The sequence below is a fragment of the Marmota flaviventris genome, chromosome 2 (genome assembly GCF_047511675.1).
Source record: "Marmota flaviventris isolate mMarFla1 chromosome 2, mMarFla1.hap1, whole genome shotgun sequence".
In the NCBI taxonomy this organism is placed as follows: Eukaryota; Metazoa; Chordata; class Mammalia; order Rodentia; family Sciuridae; genus Marmota; species Marmota flaviventris.
The window spans coordinates 74159312-74176820 of NC_092499.1; the positions used below are offsets into that span (position 1 = coordinate 74159312).

Genomic DNA, 17509 nt, shown 5'->3' on the forward strand with positions numbered 1-17509 from the left:
GTAGCAAAGTCAAATGACAAGTACTAAGAAGTTAGTATGTTAAGCAGTTTGATCTAAGATCTAGTATGTACTAATATTAACCATTTTGGGTCCTAAGAAGGGAATATATGACATTCCATTTTAAACGATTCTGGAAAGACGACTATTTAAAATGAGCAATGTAAATACTCAAAACTTTAAATAGACAAAAAAGTACAAAAGGCACCTACTTGCAAGTAAAATTATTTTTCTTTACATTAGAAAAATCTTTAAAATAATAGAATAAGGGGGGTTCTAAAGTTGTATAAGAACTGTAAAACATAAAAATCCTGCCCATATGATGCTCATATCCTAAACAAGTTCAAAAAGGCAAACAACATATTCTTTTAAGTGAAAAAGTATAAAGTTTCATTTTGTGGTTTTATCATAAAAGAATATAGATGGGGGTTGTTTTGTTTTTGCTTTTTGTGTGTGGTACTGGAAATTGAACCCAATGGTGCTTCCCCTTTCTTTATTTTGAGACAGGTTCTGACCAAGTTGCTGAGTCTGGCCTGGAACTTGTGATCCTCCTGCCTCAGCTTCCCAACTAGCTGGAATTATAGGCATGTGCCACCATGCCTGGCTTAGAATTCATTTTTTTTCATGTTTAAAAAAAACCACAACTTTTATACAGAAGTTTAATAAAGCTGCTATGGATAATTCTGTAGTTTGTACACTGCACAAAAGCATGCCACCTATGGGGTACCTTTCACTTTGTGGACATCCTGTATTTGTATTTTATGACAGCACTCCAGCAGATGGCAGTAAAGAGAAAAGATGTCCTTTTTAATTTGCACTCAAGCACCACATGAACTAATGACAAATTGTAGTTCAGGACAATCTCATGAAGGGAGGGACATTTGTAAGATAATCATTTAAAATTTCTTACATTACATGTAAAAATACACAAAATTAGAAAATTGAGGTGAAAGTAAAAGAAGAACAGCACAGTCTTGGCTTTGCTGAATAACACTAAACTTAACATGGGATACTAGTGCATGCTCTGCAGCAAAGTGTTGCACACATCAGGTCTCATGGATTGTTAATTAATCCTCCATTAAAACATCACTAGATTTTAAATAAAATCTAGTAGCAAATAAGCATTAGCTTTGAATTAAATTTTGTAATTTAAATCATGAGATTAAAACCTAGATTATTTTTACTATGACTCTCTCACACAATGGTAATTTTAACAGTTAAGTAACACAGAGTGATGTTTCAATCAATGATGGTTGCATGTATGATGGTAGTCCTATAAGATTCTATTGCCTAGTGATGCCATAACCATGTTGGTTTATGTAAGTGCATTCCATGATATTAATAAGATTATTGCTGCTTAGTGATACTACAACCATCTTGGTTTGTGTAAGTATACTCTATGATGTTGCACAATGACAATGCTGTTCTCAGAATGTATCCCCATTGTTAAATGACACATGACTATATATGATTTTTAATAAATCAGTGATTCTCAAGAGCGAGCACCTTCCATTCCATTTGACAGAGGTGAGCTGTCTGGCATAGCACTGTGAGCACAGCTGGTACCTGATTTTCCTTCACTGTTTGCTGTCTTAGATAAACCATACGGCATATTTGATGAAAGGGTTGATTTTAAAGGAGGTCGTCCCCGTTTTGACTTCTGCCTCTCTTCATCCCTTTTTTCATCCTTTTCACTGTCTTCTTTATTCTGGGTAACAACAATGACAAAATGCATGAGAATGTCCAATGCCTTAAGAAAAATGAACATTTAAATTCTCCAAGGAAAACTAATAATAATAAATTAAAAAGCTAGTTTATATATGTCAACCCCTAATTTGTGTTTATAGAAAAATCAAGGTCAGTTTTCTAATCTATTTATATGAATACGATATTCCACAATTTGTAACCCTGCAATTATTTTGTGAAGCTAGTGCATTGGCAAGCTATACAACTATTCAGCACTCCCCCTGGTTCCTTATTATCCACTGACCAAGACATCAAAAATAGACAATATGCTAGGCAGATCTCTATAGCAAAGGTTGAAGACTGAAGGTACAGGTAAGGCTACAACTTCTCAGCAGATGTGTTTTAAATTTACTACTGCTTCCAAAATTTAAACATCAGATTTTGCATTTTTAAAAATATAGTGGTTCTGGCAGTTGCACCGACAATGATACATAGGCGCAGACCAGTGTGTCCTTGGGCTAGAGAGTGGGATGTCCACTTCTGATAGGGGACCTTCTTTGCGCTAGTGACGAAAGAACAAATTAAAAATGGGTGATGTTGAGAAAGGCAAGAAGATTTTTGTTCAGAAGTGTGCCCAGTGCCACACCATGGAAAAGGGAGGCAAGCACAAGACTGGGCCAAATCTCCATGGACTGTTTGGGCAGAAGACAGGTCAGGCTGCTGGCTTCTCTTACACAGATGCTAACAAGAACAAAGGCATCACCTGGGGAGAAGATACACTGATGGAGTATTTGGAGATTCCCAAAAAGTACGTTCTTTGGAACAAAAATGATCTTCGCTGGCATTAAGAAGGGAGAAAGGGCAGACTTCATAGCTTACCTCAAAAAAACCACTAATGAGTAATAGCTACTTATTGCCCTATTTATTACCAAACAGAAATGTCTCTTGGCTTTCTTATGTACACCATAATTTAATTGATGTGATACACCAGAAATCAGATCATGAATGACAAAACTATTTTTGTTGGACAACCCTGATTTAAGTAAAAGTGACTTGTAGTTAAATTAATATTTGGTAATACTTCCACTTCAGTAAATTCAGTAAATTAAAGTTATGGTTGGACTTAATTAGTAAGGTTCAGTATTTCACAAAAATCGTGAATGACATCTGAAAAATGGTTTTATATTTAGGTTTATATAACTGATCCTGTGAATATGTTTAAATATAAGGGAAACCCCTTTGCACTCTCAGAACCAAGCATGATTCACATTTGTTTCAATTTGTGTTCATCAGCCTATTAAAGGCAGTGGTTGAAGATAAGGAAGCAGTTTCTATATTTTTGTTGACCATGCCAGTTTAATTAGAATTCCTTGTATCTAAAATGTTGTTCTTTCCTTATAGAAAGGCATTTTAGTGTGGTTTATGTATGATATGAAATAAAGAATATTTAACACTTCTCCCATTTTATAGTTGATCCATAAGTTCAGATGCTTTTAAGTCAGCATAATACAATAACAAGTTAGACTTTACTTTTTAATTCTTAATTTTCTAAGACTAAGTTATCATTCTGGATTGTCTTTAAACAACTGTTCAGAAACAATACTATGGAAATCTATCTAGATGGTTGGGAGTGGTGCTTTTTACCAACTTATTAGATGGAAAAATTAAGGTAAAAGAGATCAAAATCAGTACAAATTTGTAAAATATGTTACCATAAGATTTAAGACAATTAAAAACAATCTCAGGGCTGGGGATGTGGCTCAAGTGGTAGCGTGCCCGCCTGGCATGCGCGGGGCGCTGGGTTTGGTCCTCAGCACCACATAAAAATAAAATAAAGATGTTGTGTCCACGGAAAACTAAAAAAAAAAATAAATATTAAAAAATTCTCTCTCTTAAAAAAAAAATCTCAGATCATGAAAAAAGAAAAAGAAAAAAAAAGATTGAATTGGGTGTTAACATACTTTATATACAAACAGAGATATGAAAAATTGTAGTATATAAGTGTATTAAGAATTGTAATGCAATCTGGCAACCTTGGGTCAGCATTGCCCCAACAGAATGATTATTTCCACCCTCTCTAGTGAGAACCAAGTCCTCTATGTATCACTCTGAGTCCTACTTTACCCTCTTCCTATGAAGGCTCCACAGGCATTCGAGTTTTAAAATCAGTGCCCTAGGCATTGCTGGTTTTCATCTCTCTGTGAGATGAGGTGGTAATAGATTTTAAATTTCAAAAAAATTTTTTTAGCACCTGAGTTATAACAGAGAAAATCTGCAACTCTCTTAATAGAATCAAGACAATTATTACAGTGAGAAAACAAGATTTATTAAAAAAGCACAACACCTTAAATGCATATTACTAAATGGAAGAAACCAATCAGAAAAGGTTATATGCTGTAATGATTCTAACTATATGACATTCTGGAAAAGGCAAATTTATGCAGACAGTAAAAACATTAGCTGTTGCCAAGGATTAAGAGAGAGTACAAAGAAGAACTGGTCGAGCACAGAATACTCTGTATGACATTTTAACAGTGGGTACCTGTCATTATACATTTGTCCAAACTCAAACTATGTGTGTTATACCTTCCTGTGCTCATTACCCTGTTGTAAACTGTGGATTCTGATAACGCTGTGAAGATGTAGGTTTATCAATTGTTAACAAATACAATATATTTTTTTTTTAATATTTATTTTTTAGTTATTGGCGGACACAACATCTTTGTTTGTATGTGGTGCTGAGGATCGAACCCGGGCCGCACGCATGCCAGGCGAGTGCGCTACCACTTGAGCCACATCCCCAGCCACAAATACAATATTCTGGTGGGGGTTGAGGGAGTGACAGTGGGAGAGGTCATGCATGTATGTGGCAGAGGGCATATGGGAAATCTCTATATCTTCTCAATTCTGTTGTGAAAGCAAAACTGCTCTTAAAAAAACAATGTCTTAAAGAAATAATAGAATTTAAATAATTCCTGTATCTATCATAAAGTCTATGAATATGGAAACATACCTTAGCTTTCTTCTTTTGTTTTTTCTTTGGTCCACCTTTGTCCAAAGGCCAGATTATCCTGTCAGCCTTCACCCATTCATCATACCTTAAAATGAAAATTTAAAAATCACATAGTGATATCCTATTCAAAATATATTCATCAAACAAAAACAACAGTGAGAGAGATTAAAGAGTTTGTTTCCATGTTGACAGAAATGTGAAAGACTCAGAGGTGGGGTTTGTGAGTAACGTGTACCAGCCACTATACTAGGTGCTTTGTGTACCAACCATCAACAGGAAAAGCCAAGAGCAGTTTTTAGAGTTAACAGATCAGAGTGAACAGACACTAAGTATATTCAAAACTATTGGAACTGCTTTGTTTTCAGAACTCCCACAAATATAAGCTTATAAGCAAATTCTGTATTAGAATTCTTCTACTAAACAAATAATACAAAGATAACTCAGGAAAATTCAAATTTGCAACATGATTGATTCCAGATTATTTTATCAAGTCCTCTGAAATTTCTTTTCCTCCCCAGAACTCTCTTTAGCCTCTACTATTTCTAATAAAATTTTATTCTGAATCTCATCATCTTTAAGACTTTCCAGTTTTTTAGAGATATTTATATTTAATTTTCTTCAACAATTTATATTTTTGTTTAACTCAAGCAGAGTATAAAAACTACAGGATGTCCTCACTTTAGACTGCACTATGTAAATAAACTCAATGTATCTGGAAATCATACCACCATACCTGTGCTTTGTAAACCAGTTACCATGAAGATGTACAAAATAAGAATGTGGTTTCTATTTTTTTTTTTATTAATACAATTTTTATTAAGAATTTTATCTGGTTACAGAGAAACATTTAGAAAGGATGATGGGTTACATAACTTCACTGTTGTATGTGAGAAGTCTGGGCAGCTAACATGATTACCAAATATCATCTGGTTCTTCATGAGAAAAGCCTGTGGAACTTTCATCCTTGTCACTGGATGGCAGCGTGTCCACTACTGAGCATTCTCTGGTTATCTTTTTTGAGCTCTTATCTGCAGATAACTCTTGGTCTTTCCCCTGCTGGATGATTTTCATATATTTCTCTAAAGGATTTTCCCCATGAGTAGATTTGCCTCTCACATCTTGAACAGTCATTTCTAATTCTTTTTTCATTTCAATCTTCAGTGATTCTTCAATCATTCTCCTTTCCTGATCCAGTTTTTCCAGTTCTCTTCGTTCCCTTTCTAGAGCTTCTTGCCGTTCACTCTGCCTTCGTTCTTCTCTCTGCCTTCGTTCTTTCATTTGCTGCTCCCATGATTTTTCATCTTCCTTTTGTTCTCCAAGTTCTTTCTGATCAATACTTGAGTTATGATGTGGGACAGGTCTTGTAGGCAGAGTAGCTGCAGCAGCATCCATATGAGGCATATCACCAGCAGGGTGTAACCCATCTGCTTCAAACTGTCTTGACCTGTTCCCTGCATATTCAAAAGATGATTCAAATTCCTCATTATCCTTAAAAGCTAGCTTGTCCAGATTTGAAAATTCACTTTTTTCTTGAATTTCAGTCTGTTTCTGATGAAGACTGGCCTTCTGTTCTGGAGGGCTGGAGGAGGAAGGGGCAGAGAGGCTATGCCCAGATTCCACGGGTGATGGCTGGGACATTCTGTCAGGACAAGAATTGGGGGAAGCAAGAAGTGATTTGCCCATACCTTCCAAATACATTTCATTATTGAGGCTTCTTCTTGCTTTTGGAAGGGGCGTGGAGGAGAGACATCTGGAAGAAGTACTCTTACGTGCCCGCGAAGCTGTGCTGACTGTCCGTGCCTCAGAGGCAGCACTCTTTTCCTCATGAGGTGTGCCCACCTGAGGCTGCCCAGAGAAAACTCTGTCCTCTGCCAACATCCGTCTTTCTGGGTGCTCAGGGATAACTCGGTCCTCTGTAAAAGCACATCTTTCCAGGGAGCTAGAAGTGACAGTTTTGACGGTTCCCCGTAAGTGCGAAGATGGTGGACTCTTTGCTAGTGGTGGGCTCTTAACCGGGTTTCGAAGAACTCTTCGATGGTAATCTCTGAAAGCTTTCTCCAAGCGTTCGGCCTCTTGCTCTAGCTCTTTTACCCTGGCTTTTGTACTGGCCACAAACTCAAGGTCAGAGTCTGGGGAACCAGCTTCTTTTCCTGTATTTGGATAACCTGTGATGCTTGGTACAACTGCAACTGCCGTAATCTTCTCCTGTCCAAGAGGGCTGTTTGAGAAATCCCTGCTTGTATCACCACTGTGAGGCACCACCTTGCCACTTATTAGCCCACTCACAGACCGATGGCTCAGAGACTGCTTTGGGTTGTGGTACACTTCATTCTCCAGGGCTGTCTGAGTGTGTTTCAGTTGCAATTTTAAATCACCAACTTGAATATTTAACCTCTTTACAGAAGCATCATAATCTAATATCTGGGCCTTTAGCTGTGCTGAATGTTCAATTTCACTTTGCAGCTGTTTTTGCAGAACTTGTCTATGAGTTTCAAACTCCTTATGCTCAAGTGCTATAGTACTTTCTGCTTTCTTCAATTCTTTCTGAAGAACCAGAAGCTCAGGAGATGGCTGAGCTATGCGGTTTAGGAGATTCAAATTTTCATTCTTATTCTCTTCCAGTTGTTGTTTAAGTACTTTATTTTGTGCCTGAAGTTCTAGCTTCTCTTCTTTTAGTACTGAGTAATCATTCATCTCTTTAATCTTTTCATTCAGCAAGTGGTTTTGTTGTGTTATTGTCAAAAACTGGGCTTTGACAGACTCTAATTCAAGCTCAAGTTCTTTTATACGATTTATAGATTGACTTAGTTCTTCCTTTTTTGAATTAAAAGCTATGAGCTCCTCTTGCAAATGAATAGCTTTTTCTTTATTCCTCCTTTCATCTTCAATCAGTCTGTTAGTTCTATTGAAGTATTCATCCTTTAGTTCAAGTTGATACTTTAGAAGTTCATTCTTGAGCTTTTGATCATAGCTCTCTTCAATACTCTTTATATTCTGTTCTCGTCTCTTAAGTACTTCAGCAGTACTTTTATTTTTTTCTTCTTGGAGTTTCTGGGTCAATTCAAAAGCATCAACTTTTTGCTTCAGTTCTGCTTCTCTGCCTCTTAGCAGATCTATATCTTTTAGTAGAAGCTGCCTTTGAGCATAAATTTCTTTTGCTTCAGTCTCCTGGTGCTTCTGAATTCTTTCAAGAGCATTCTTTTCGCGAGAAACGAGGGCTTCATTTTTTGCATGATAAGTTCTCTTAAATTCGTTTCGGAACTCAGATAATTCCTTCTCGTACTTCCTTTTCTCATCCATTTTAAGTTTTGCTATTTCAGTTTCTTTAAAATACTTCAACTTTTGACCCATCTCTACTCGAAGTTGCTGTTCTATTTCTTTTTTATATTCATTTAGCTTCATTTCTAAAGACTCTAGCTTTGGATGCTGAGGATGAGCATCTGCAAATTGATCATCGATAAACTGAAGCTTCTCAGCAAGTGAGTCTTTGTTAGGACATGTTGAACTTGTCTGAGTTTCCATATCACAAGTCTCTTTAGCTTGATGATATTCTGCCAATTCTTTCAAGAAATTAATAAGAAAACCTTTTTGGTTTCCTTTATCAAATCCTGAGACCAGTGATTTGTAGAGACTGGACGTAGGGTTGATTTTAATGAGTTGTAATAGATCCTGCATAGTATATACCTTTTCTTTTGCTAAACCACTTTCTGGAAAGAAAACAGAAAGTGAATATTCATAGCCACATCTCTGTAAGTGATCTGCCACTAGAGAGTTAGAGGCACCTATTAAGAGAGCACTCCCTTCCACTGAAATAGACTGAGGCTGCAGTTTTCCACTCAACACAGGGTGCATCAATTTGTGAATTAGCTGGTTTCTGAGTTGTGTTTTAAGCGTGTCCAGTATACCCCGATCCTTAAACGTCTGGTACAGCTTTTTTCGCAGTTCATCTTGACTCAATACATCACACTTGGGGGACATGGTAGACTGAGCCATCATCAGGTATCTGCTTCCTCCCGAGCCCAATCGCCAGGACCCGAGTTCCAAAGTTCAGCCCAGGCTGCAGGCTCAGGACAAGAAGGAATCCCGGCCTGTTTGGGAGGAATAGGGAAAAACAAGAGAGCTGAATGTTCTGCCTAACACTGGAACTAGGAACTCAGAAGTAAGATGCGTACTTCCCTTCTCCGCGGTTCTGAAGGGTGGGCGGGGCCGTGACCCTAGGTGGGGGGGGACTGTGAAAGGCTGCTGGAGGGCGGACGCCGGGGCGGGGTGGCAGGGCAGCACCCAGAGATTTCACGGCTCAGAGCCCACATCACCCCTCCCCGAGGCCCACCAAACTGAATCGCCTTTGTCTGGACTGTTACGGCGCACGCCTCCATGTGTGCACGCGCCCAGCGCTACCGGAAGCTCCAGAATGTGGTTTCTACATGCACAAGTTTCAGCTAAGATGGCACATTGATACTTATACTATAGTTTGAAATATAGTTAATCCTGGTAGATTAACCCAAGATATAAAGCTTTTGAGAAAGGCCTGTTTATAAGCATTGTACCAGACTTTTTAAGTATCTGCATTTTATTACCTTACTTAGAAATATTCATTCCTGCATTTTATTACCTTATTTAGAAATATTCATTCATTTGGACAGTCACTGAGGATCTACTGGTATGACAGGCTCTGTATGAGGAAGAAGGTAGAGAACAGAAAGAACAAGGCCTTGCTCTCATACAATTCAGTCCCATATGAAAAGAGGGCATAAAATGAAATCAAATAGAGTCTGGGAAGTACAATAAGACTTATGTATCTGACCCAGGACTAACAAAGAAGCAAATGTCCAATTCTGAAATTTTCCAGGAGACATCAAATCACCAAGAAGCACAGGCCTGATCTGAACTTGGCATAGGCTACAATGTTCCAATGAAAGCAGTCTGTTGTATGGGTACTTCCAGATCAACACTGCTAACCAAGGGTGAGACCAGGATATCTGAAGTAGAGACCTGAACCCCACCCTAGCACATGTTTTCATTTTAGAAATTCAACTAAATTCTCTAGGAACGATAGGAGCTCTGTCTCAACAAGCAGGCCAGAATTATACCCGTTTTTTAGGAGTACGGAGGACAACAACAACAAAAGTCACGTGAGTAACCAAGTAGGAAACTAATAACAAATTACATAATAAAATGAGGATTGATTAGTCATAAAAAGATGAGACAGAAGATATAGGAAAGAGAGATTCTAGAAAGAAGAACTGAAATACAGTTGGTAAATAACAGTATATGGGCCAAGCACGGTGGTGCGTGCCTATAATCCCAGCAACTTGGAAGGCTGAGGCAGACGGATCACAAATTTGAAGCCAGTTCAGCAAATTAGTGAGGCCCTGTCTCAAAATAAAGGGCGGCAGTGGGGGGGGGGGGGGTTGTGGATGTAGATTAGTGTTAGGGACACCCATGTTCAATCCCCAATACTAACAAAAACGGTCTGTGGCTGTGAACTGAACAGAGTCAGAGAAAAGAAATATAAAAATCTTACATTATGTTCATTAAGCTCCCACCTTTTCAGATGATGCCAAATTAAAAAAAAAAATTGTCACTGAGCACATACTAAGTGCTAAGCATTTTTCTAGGCACTTTACATGTTAGTTACAGGTATTATCATTTTATAGCATTCCTCTGAAATTTTTATTTCAGTATTTTATTTTCCCCAATTTAGTGATGAAGGAATTGCGCCACAACAGAACATGAACCTAGTATGTGGAAAAACCCTGGAGTAAGATGGCTCCAGGTGAATCCAGGTGACCCAGAGATTTCAAACACACAAGACTTTAGAGAAAAGCAGCCCTGGCATTCAGGAATTGGCATGGTATAGCTCTAGAGAGACTTTGGTGTTGTGACAAGCTGATCTGGCTTTTATAGGTTCTTGTTGAATATGAACAACTTCACATAACCTCAGATGTCTGCTCGGTGCCCATGATAGATCTAAGCAACAATAAGACCATTCCCTAATCATGTCTGAACACAAGAGGCAGGAGGCAGGGGGCAGACAGGAATATCATTCAAACCACAAAAATGACTAAACATCCTTTTTTCCTGATTAATGAGTCATTGCTGCTTCTTCACCAAGTATAGTGTCAACCTTGGACTAGTCTTCTGTCCTTCCAGTAAAACTAAGAAAATCAATTATAGAATTATCCCAGCTTCCTGACAGCACTTCATATAAAAGCCAAGTCTCATTTCCTTAAAGCTTCCCCCAAAACCACCTAACAGGAGCTCAAATCCAAGTTCTTCCCAACATTCTTTTTTTATTAATTAAGCAACTCAGAATTATTATAATGCTTGACAGAAGGCTTGATTTCTCATAAACAAACCAAACCAACGTTTGCACAGTTGAGCTACAGGCCTCACTCTCTGATCATATTCTGCAATGTTTTCACAGAGTCCTGGGCTATTCCTGTTCTCAAAGGTGGCATTCTTGAGCCTTTACTATTGACCTAACTCTCTGTTAGTGCAATGCCCCATAATTCCCCACGTTATGTGTTCTTTCTCACTGTAAATGAGTAATAAACACAGCTTGTTCCGATGACAGATCCTAGTGATCTTAATCTGGAAGTACTGACATAGCTTGTAAAACAATACAAATGTCAACATGTTGGGACAAGTTAGAATCAAGGCGTGCTTTTTAAACACTCACACATAAACACCACTTGTTTAATAATTCTTCACAAAGTTAAAATGATCTCTCAACTACTGCCAAAATTTCAGTAGTAAGGAAATACTTTCTTACTTACCTGACATTCCATCCATAATAATGTACCAAGTATAGAACTTCTCCATCATCAATTTCAGTGCTTTTAATGCTGGCTTCATAAATTTTCTGAGTTTTCCCTCGTCCATATTTCACTTTCACTTTGGTTCCTGTTAGGCAGGGTTCCATGTCTTCCTCATCTTCTTCCCCTTCAGAGTCACATTTGCTTTCAGTTTCTTCCCTGCAGTAAGTTATAACATTGATAATGCTACTAATAATTCAATGGAGAACAAAATAGCATGTATTAAAAATAATCCAAAAAATCACAACCTAAGTATTACCTTAATAATGTCAGTGGAGGAGGAGAAGAAGGAGGAGAAGGAGAAGATTTTTATGGACTACTTATTAAGGAATTTATTATGTAAAGGTGCACTGTACCAAAAATAAATCCATACTTATTGAAAGCCAATCAATAATCAGAGTTAATGATGATATAGAGTCAAATAAATCACTTTTGATAAAATAAGAACAATCTGCTCTGAAAAAAAATCTTTGGAATTCATATTCAAGTGCCACCTTATATGTGAAATAATCTAAAGATATTTTGTAACTTCCTGCAACTAATTATCTTAAATCTACTCCTATTTTATGTTTATTTTAGAATAGTTCTTAGTTTTTTAATGGGCTTAAAAAATGAGCAAGGGCTTTCTATCTTAGTAACCATGTTTTAAAAACCAATTTATATTTTAAAATTCTCCCCACTCTAACAAATAAACAGATTTTTTCTGTTGTTTTGTTATTTGTTTGGCTTGGAACGTCAGATAAAAACCTATGGGTGCTTTATCACTGAGCTACATCCCAAGCACTATTTTTAATTTGAGGTAGGGTCTTGTTAAGTTGCCAGGGTGGGTAATGAATTTGCTATCCTGTCTCAAGTCTCCCAAGTAGCTGGGATTACATCGAGCACTACTGCACCCCAGGAAACGAATGTTTGAAGGTGAGGCCATTTGTTAAAAGTACAGGATAGTACCAGGAGAATGCATTTTTTGGGGGGTTGGGGGGATTAAACACAGAGGCACTTTACTCAGAGCTATATCCTCAGCCCTTTTTATTTTGAGATAGGGGGCTCGCTAAGTTGCTTAGGGTCCTGCTGCAGGCTGGCCTTGAACTTGTGATTCCCTGCCTTGGCTTCCAGAGTCCCTGGAATTATAGGCCTATGCCATTAAGCCTAGCAAGCTCTGCATATTTTATGTTTTTTCACTTATCTCCCATCAGCTTTTCTTTGTTTTGAAAATTGGGTGTCAAAAGATATTCACGCAGGTAAGTCCACAATATTTTGAATATTCTTATTATAAAACAATCTGTTAGCCCTGGTAGGATTCAGAAGAGAACTGCATCATAGAACATTTAAATGTTACAAGAGTTTTAAAAGCTTAAAAAGAAGGACTATGCTCTATAATAAATATAGGACATTATTTTGGTGACCCCTCAGGGACTCAACTCAAAGAGGCTTTGACAGCCCATTTGCAATGGGAATGTTTTCTCTCCAAGGACACCATCCAATAATAGCCTAGAGAGGTAATTTCTGAGAAAAAAACCCTTAAAACAGAAATCACCATGAAGTACTATTTCCATAATTCCTAATGTAGAATGGGAATACAGATGTGTTTGCTGTCTGTATATTTGATTTTTATTTAATAAAAATATTTATTATTATTTATTATTATTATTATATTATTTGGGTTAGAGATTGAACTCAGGAGCACTGGACCACTGAGACACATTCCCAGCCCTATTTTTTGTATTTTATTTAGTAACAGGAGGGTCTCATTGAGTTGTTTAGTGCCTTGCTTTTGCTGAGGCTGGCTTTGAACTCACAATCCTCCTGCCTCAGCCTCCCGAGCTGCTGGGATTACAGGTGTGAGCGATGGCGCCCAGCAAGAATACTATTCTTTATATTTAGTCAAATCTGTTTATTTTTCTCTAAAGAAAATTTAAATTTCATTTACATATTAACTATGAAGACTTTTAAAGCCATGTATTATATGTAGAGACTAATCATGTTTTATATTTATTATATACACATTATAATATACACACAGTATCTTGATGCTTAGTTTGCACATAACTACCAATAATAATTAGCCCTTCCTTTGTAAATAGTTCACTTTCATTTATTAGCCAAATATTTAAAATACTATACTTGTATCATTATACTCAACTCTAATTATTTCCTCCCACTTTTCCTAATCCTAATTATATTTCACTATAGAATTTTCATATTTTACTAACCTACTTCACAAATAATTGTGATAGTTCCTGTACCTATTCATATTGAATCAAATTACCTCTCCCACTAATTATTCCTATTTTTCTAAATATTTATTTTCTCAATGGTTAATTTTCAGACTGTGTCAGCTACTAGTTGGATGCAGTAGTCCTCTTTCCCCAAGTCTGGCTTAACAACTCAATTTTCCAGAAAAATCTGGCATTATATTAATAAAAGAATATAAAAAATAATTATAGAGAAGAGTTTATATTTTAAGGAAGTGTGTTATGCTGCTGTTGCTCTTTACAACTTGTTTCTTGTAGCATCTAAAAATTAGCAAATCCATCCAGTGACACTTACAGAATGGCCAAGTAGGTAACGTGTGGTCAGACATGACCTTGATTTAGCCAGACTGCCTAATCTTTGGCTATTTTTGTCAATTCAATACACACATGTCTAATACATGGAAAAAAGATACAATTTTCACTCAACAGCAAGCAGGATGGACATTAAAAAGCTGAAATTTATTGGTGGGATGTGGGGCAAGAATGTATTTTTCAAACAAGAATCAGGGGTGCATGCCACTTATTCTAAAACAGTAACTTGAAAAAGAAAAATATCTCAGATAAAGCTAACACACAGAAACATCTGCTAGTACTGTGCACCCATGTGTTTGTTAGCTTTCCCACATTGTACCTTTTTTAAAATGGAATTTTTGCTGCCGCTGTTTCCTCTTGTCCACTTCCTCCATTTTTCTCCAGCTCCCTTCCCTGCTGTCAACTGCAGGACCTTTCTTTTGACTGGGTGGCGCAGCCTTCTTTGAGGCCACTGTTTAGGGCACAAGTGCTATTAAAATGGTGCGACCAGTATATTCTCCAATTCCGAAAGGCGATACACATCATCTTCACAATGTGTCTCACCTTCATTAGACAAGAGGAACGGAAGTCCCAATAAGAAAACATTCCCTCAAACCTGAATTTCTAAGCAGGAACAAAACGCTGTTGTACCCCAGACAGCTGCTTCTGGAGAACAGACATAAAATAATGTACCTCTCTTGGCTTTTTTCTTCCTCTTCATCTGAGTCTTTATCAGAATCTTCTTGCTTTTTAATTTTCTTCTCTTTTTGCTTTGGTGTATTTTTTCTCCCCAGTAGCAGTTCATTTTCTTTTTTCTCTGAAGTTTCATAGTCATCATCTACAATCTTATTTTCTGCATCAATATCTTTTAATTTGTCTTCTGTTTTCTCCTCTTCAATTTCCTTTTTAATAGAATTTGCATCTCGAGCAATTCTCCGTCGTCCCTAGTATAGGACATAAAGCTTTAAAATAGCTATCAATACAAAGAGGGAAAGATATCTCTCCGCTGAACATTCACAGCAATGACTAGCTAGCTCTCTGGCTTGAGATAAGACCCTGAAACCCACATGTTCTTTTCTCTTCCTTCTGAAGCTTTTTAAAAGAATAAACCATGTAAATTAATTAATTATATCCAGATTTACCATAAGCCCTTCCATATATTACAAAAGAAATAAAAATTTCTCCTGGGGCTAAGGATGTAAATCAGCAATAGATCATGTGCTTAGCAAATGCAAGGCCTCGGTTTCAGTACCCAACATCGAAAAACAACAACAACAAAAAACTCCTTGTTCACTATATTATTTTAGTCCACTTTTAATAAATATTTCTTGACTACAATAAAATTTTATTTGAATTATGCAATGCTAATAACAAAAGTTAATAATGATAACAAATCAACCCCCCGAATTATGGCCTCTGATCTATAGTTCTACTGTTTATTTATTTATTTAAATATTTATTTTTTAGTTTTTCGGCGGACACAACATCTTTGTTTGTATGTGGTGCTGAGGATCGAACCCGGGCCGCAAGCATGCCAGGCAAGCGCGCTACCACTTGAGCCACATCCCCAGCCCTCTACTGTTTATTAAGACAAAATTTACATCATCCCTGTACAATACCCCTCAACTTGAAATACAGCAAGAAAAAAAAAAAAAGAAGAAGGTACCAGCAATGCAGAGAGCACTAGAATATTTGACAACTACTATCTCAGGAACTGTATACTTAAGAATGGTTAAGAGGCAAACTTTTAAGTATTTTACCAGAATCAAAAACAAGACATTTTACAGTTATTAAGCTTGATAGTGTGGTAAATTCCTTTTTTTCTAAAAGATGATAAATCCTTCTATGGAACAAGCATTGGACACTGGTCAGAATGGCAGACGACAATTCCTGCACACACATTAATGGAGAGGAAGAGTAGAGTTGGAAGATAAAGCCAGAGTGCACGTGGCTAGAACTGCAGAGTATGCTATCAAGTTATAGTGAAAGAGACCATCTGGTTGGAGGCTTGAATGTTAGAAAAGGAGAGACTCATTCATCCAACAACTAATTAAGAAGCACTTATTATGTGCTAGACACTATTCTAGAAGCCTCGGGTCTGTTGATTAAAAAAAATCAAATACTAATCCTTGAGCTCAGGGAGTGCAAATCTAGTACAGAGCAAGGTAAAAGAGACGAAAAATAATAGACATAATGCATAAGTAAATTATGGAAGAGGGTGAAATTGAAGTGATGAGAATGCCAATGAGAGGAGGGAAGTTGCAATTTTAGGAGAGACCTAGTATAGGCTTCAATGAGGTGACATTTTAGCAGAAGACTTGAAGGAAGGGAATATGCAAGACTTATCCTACACGAGAATGACTGAACAGACACAAACAAACAAGAGAAACAGTTTTCAAGTAAAGGAAATAATGTGTGATATATCTAGAAAAAAGTAGCTAAGCTAGTGTGGATGTTATGGTTTGGATATTAAGTGTCCCCTAAAAACTCACATGTGAAACAATGTAAAGGTTTAGAGGAGAAATGACTGGGTTATGAGAGCCTTAACCCAATTAGTGAATCAATCCCCTGATGGGATTAACTGAGTGCTAACTCAAGGTGGGTAGGGTGTGGCTACAGAAGGTGGGTCACTGGGGGCATGCCTTTGGGGTATGCATTCTGTAACTGGAGAGTGGAATCTCTCTCTCTCCCACTCTCCTTTCTGATTATCATGTGAGCTGCTTCCCTCTGCCACACTCCTCTGTTCAGCCTCACCTTGAGCCCTAAGGAATGGAGCCAGTTATCTATGGACTAAGATCTCTGAAACCATGAGCCCCCAAATAAACTTTCTCTTCTGTAATTGTTCTTGTCAGGTCTTTTAGTCAAGCAGAAAACAAAGCTAACTAAAACTAAAACACTGGCTGATGTGTGACATAATAAATAATGGAATATTAAACTAGGTTTACTGTAGTACTTTTTTGCTATCTGAAAATGTTCGTTAAAAAAAAAAAGTAAAATAATGCTTTAAATAACTTAAAACTTAAAATAACCAGATAAAACTACTATTAAGTACTCACTCTTGGAGATTTTAATTCTATTTCTTCTCTTTCACTTTCACTGTTTGAATCAATGTTTTCCTCAGGTTCACTCTTCACTTCTATTAAAGGCATTTCTTGATCTACTTTTAGAGCTTCTTCCATTGATTCTTCTAACTCTTTTTTTTCCACTTTTACTTTTGGCTCATGGTGGTGAATAGTTCTGAACTGAATATTTGCAGAACGGCAGTACTCCTCAAAACCATAGAGATACCTAAAAAACCAATATTTCATTTTAGGAAATCTTGGTTGCTACGTTTAACTTGATTATTATATTATTAAACACACACAGTTTTAGAAAGTAAAACTCTTTTTTGGGGGGGTAGGGGTATTAGAGATTGAACCCAGGGCACTTAACCACTGAGCCACATCGCCAGC

General features: G+C 37.1%; 2 protein-coding genes and 1 pseudogene across 4 annotated transcripts in view; 1 reads left to right on the forward strand and 2 right to left on the reverse strand.

Moving 5' to 3' along the window:
* Nucleotides 1–17509, reverse strand: part of Arid4a (AT-rich interaction domain 4A) — a 75470-nt gene that overhangs the window by 14388 nt on the left and 43573 nt on the right. For 2 of the 3 annotated variants that reach the window (XM_071608013.1, XM_027929741.2), the window contains exons 15-19: nt 17114–17345; nt 14751–15001; nt 11476–11673; nt 4697–4781; nt 1504–1705 (exon numbers count right to left, since the gene is read on the reverse strand). In XM_071608013.1, the coding sequence (XP_071464114.1) occupies nt 1504–1705; nt 4697–4781; nt 11476–11673; nt 14751–15001; nt 17114–17345 (968 nt within the window). The remainder of the gene's footprint in view (nt 1–1503; nt 1706–4696; nt 4782–11475; nt 11674–14750; nt 15002–17113; nt 17346–17509) is intronic. The other variant, XM_071608012.1, reaches the window with a different exon arrangement.
* On the forward strand, nt 2242–2586 carry LOC114088161 (cytochrome c, somatic pseudogene; annotated as a pseudogene).
* On the reverse strand, nt 5509–8822 carry LOC114088158 (centriole and centriolar satellite protein OFD1-like). The gene has a single exon (XM_027929742.2). The coding sequence runs from the start codon at nt 8690–8692 to the stop codon at nt 5609–5611; it is 3084 nt and encodes a 1027-aa protein (XP_027785543.2). The 5' UTR covers nt 8693–8822; the 3' UTR covers nt 5509–5608.

Excerpts from the sequence above, each read along its gene's own strand:
- LOC114088158 (XM_027929742.2), bottom strand. The coding sequence starts at position 8,692 with ATGATGGCTCAGTCTACCATGTCCCCCAAGTGTGATGTATTGAGTCAA.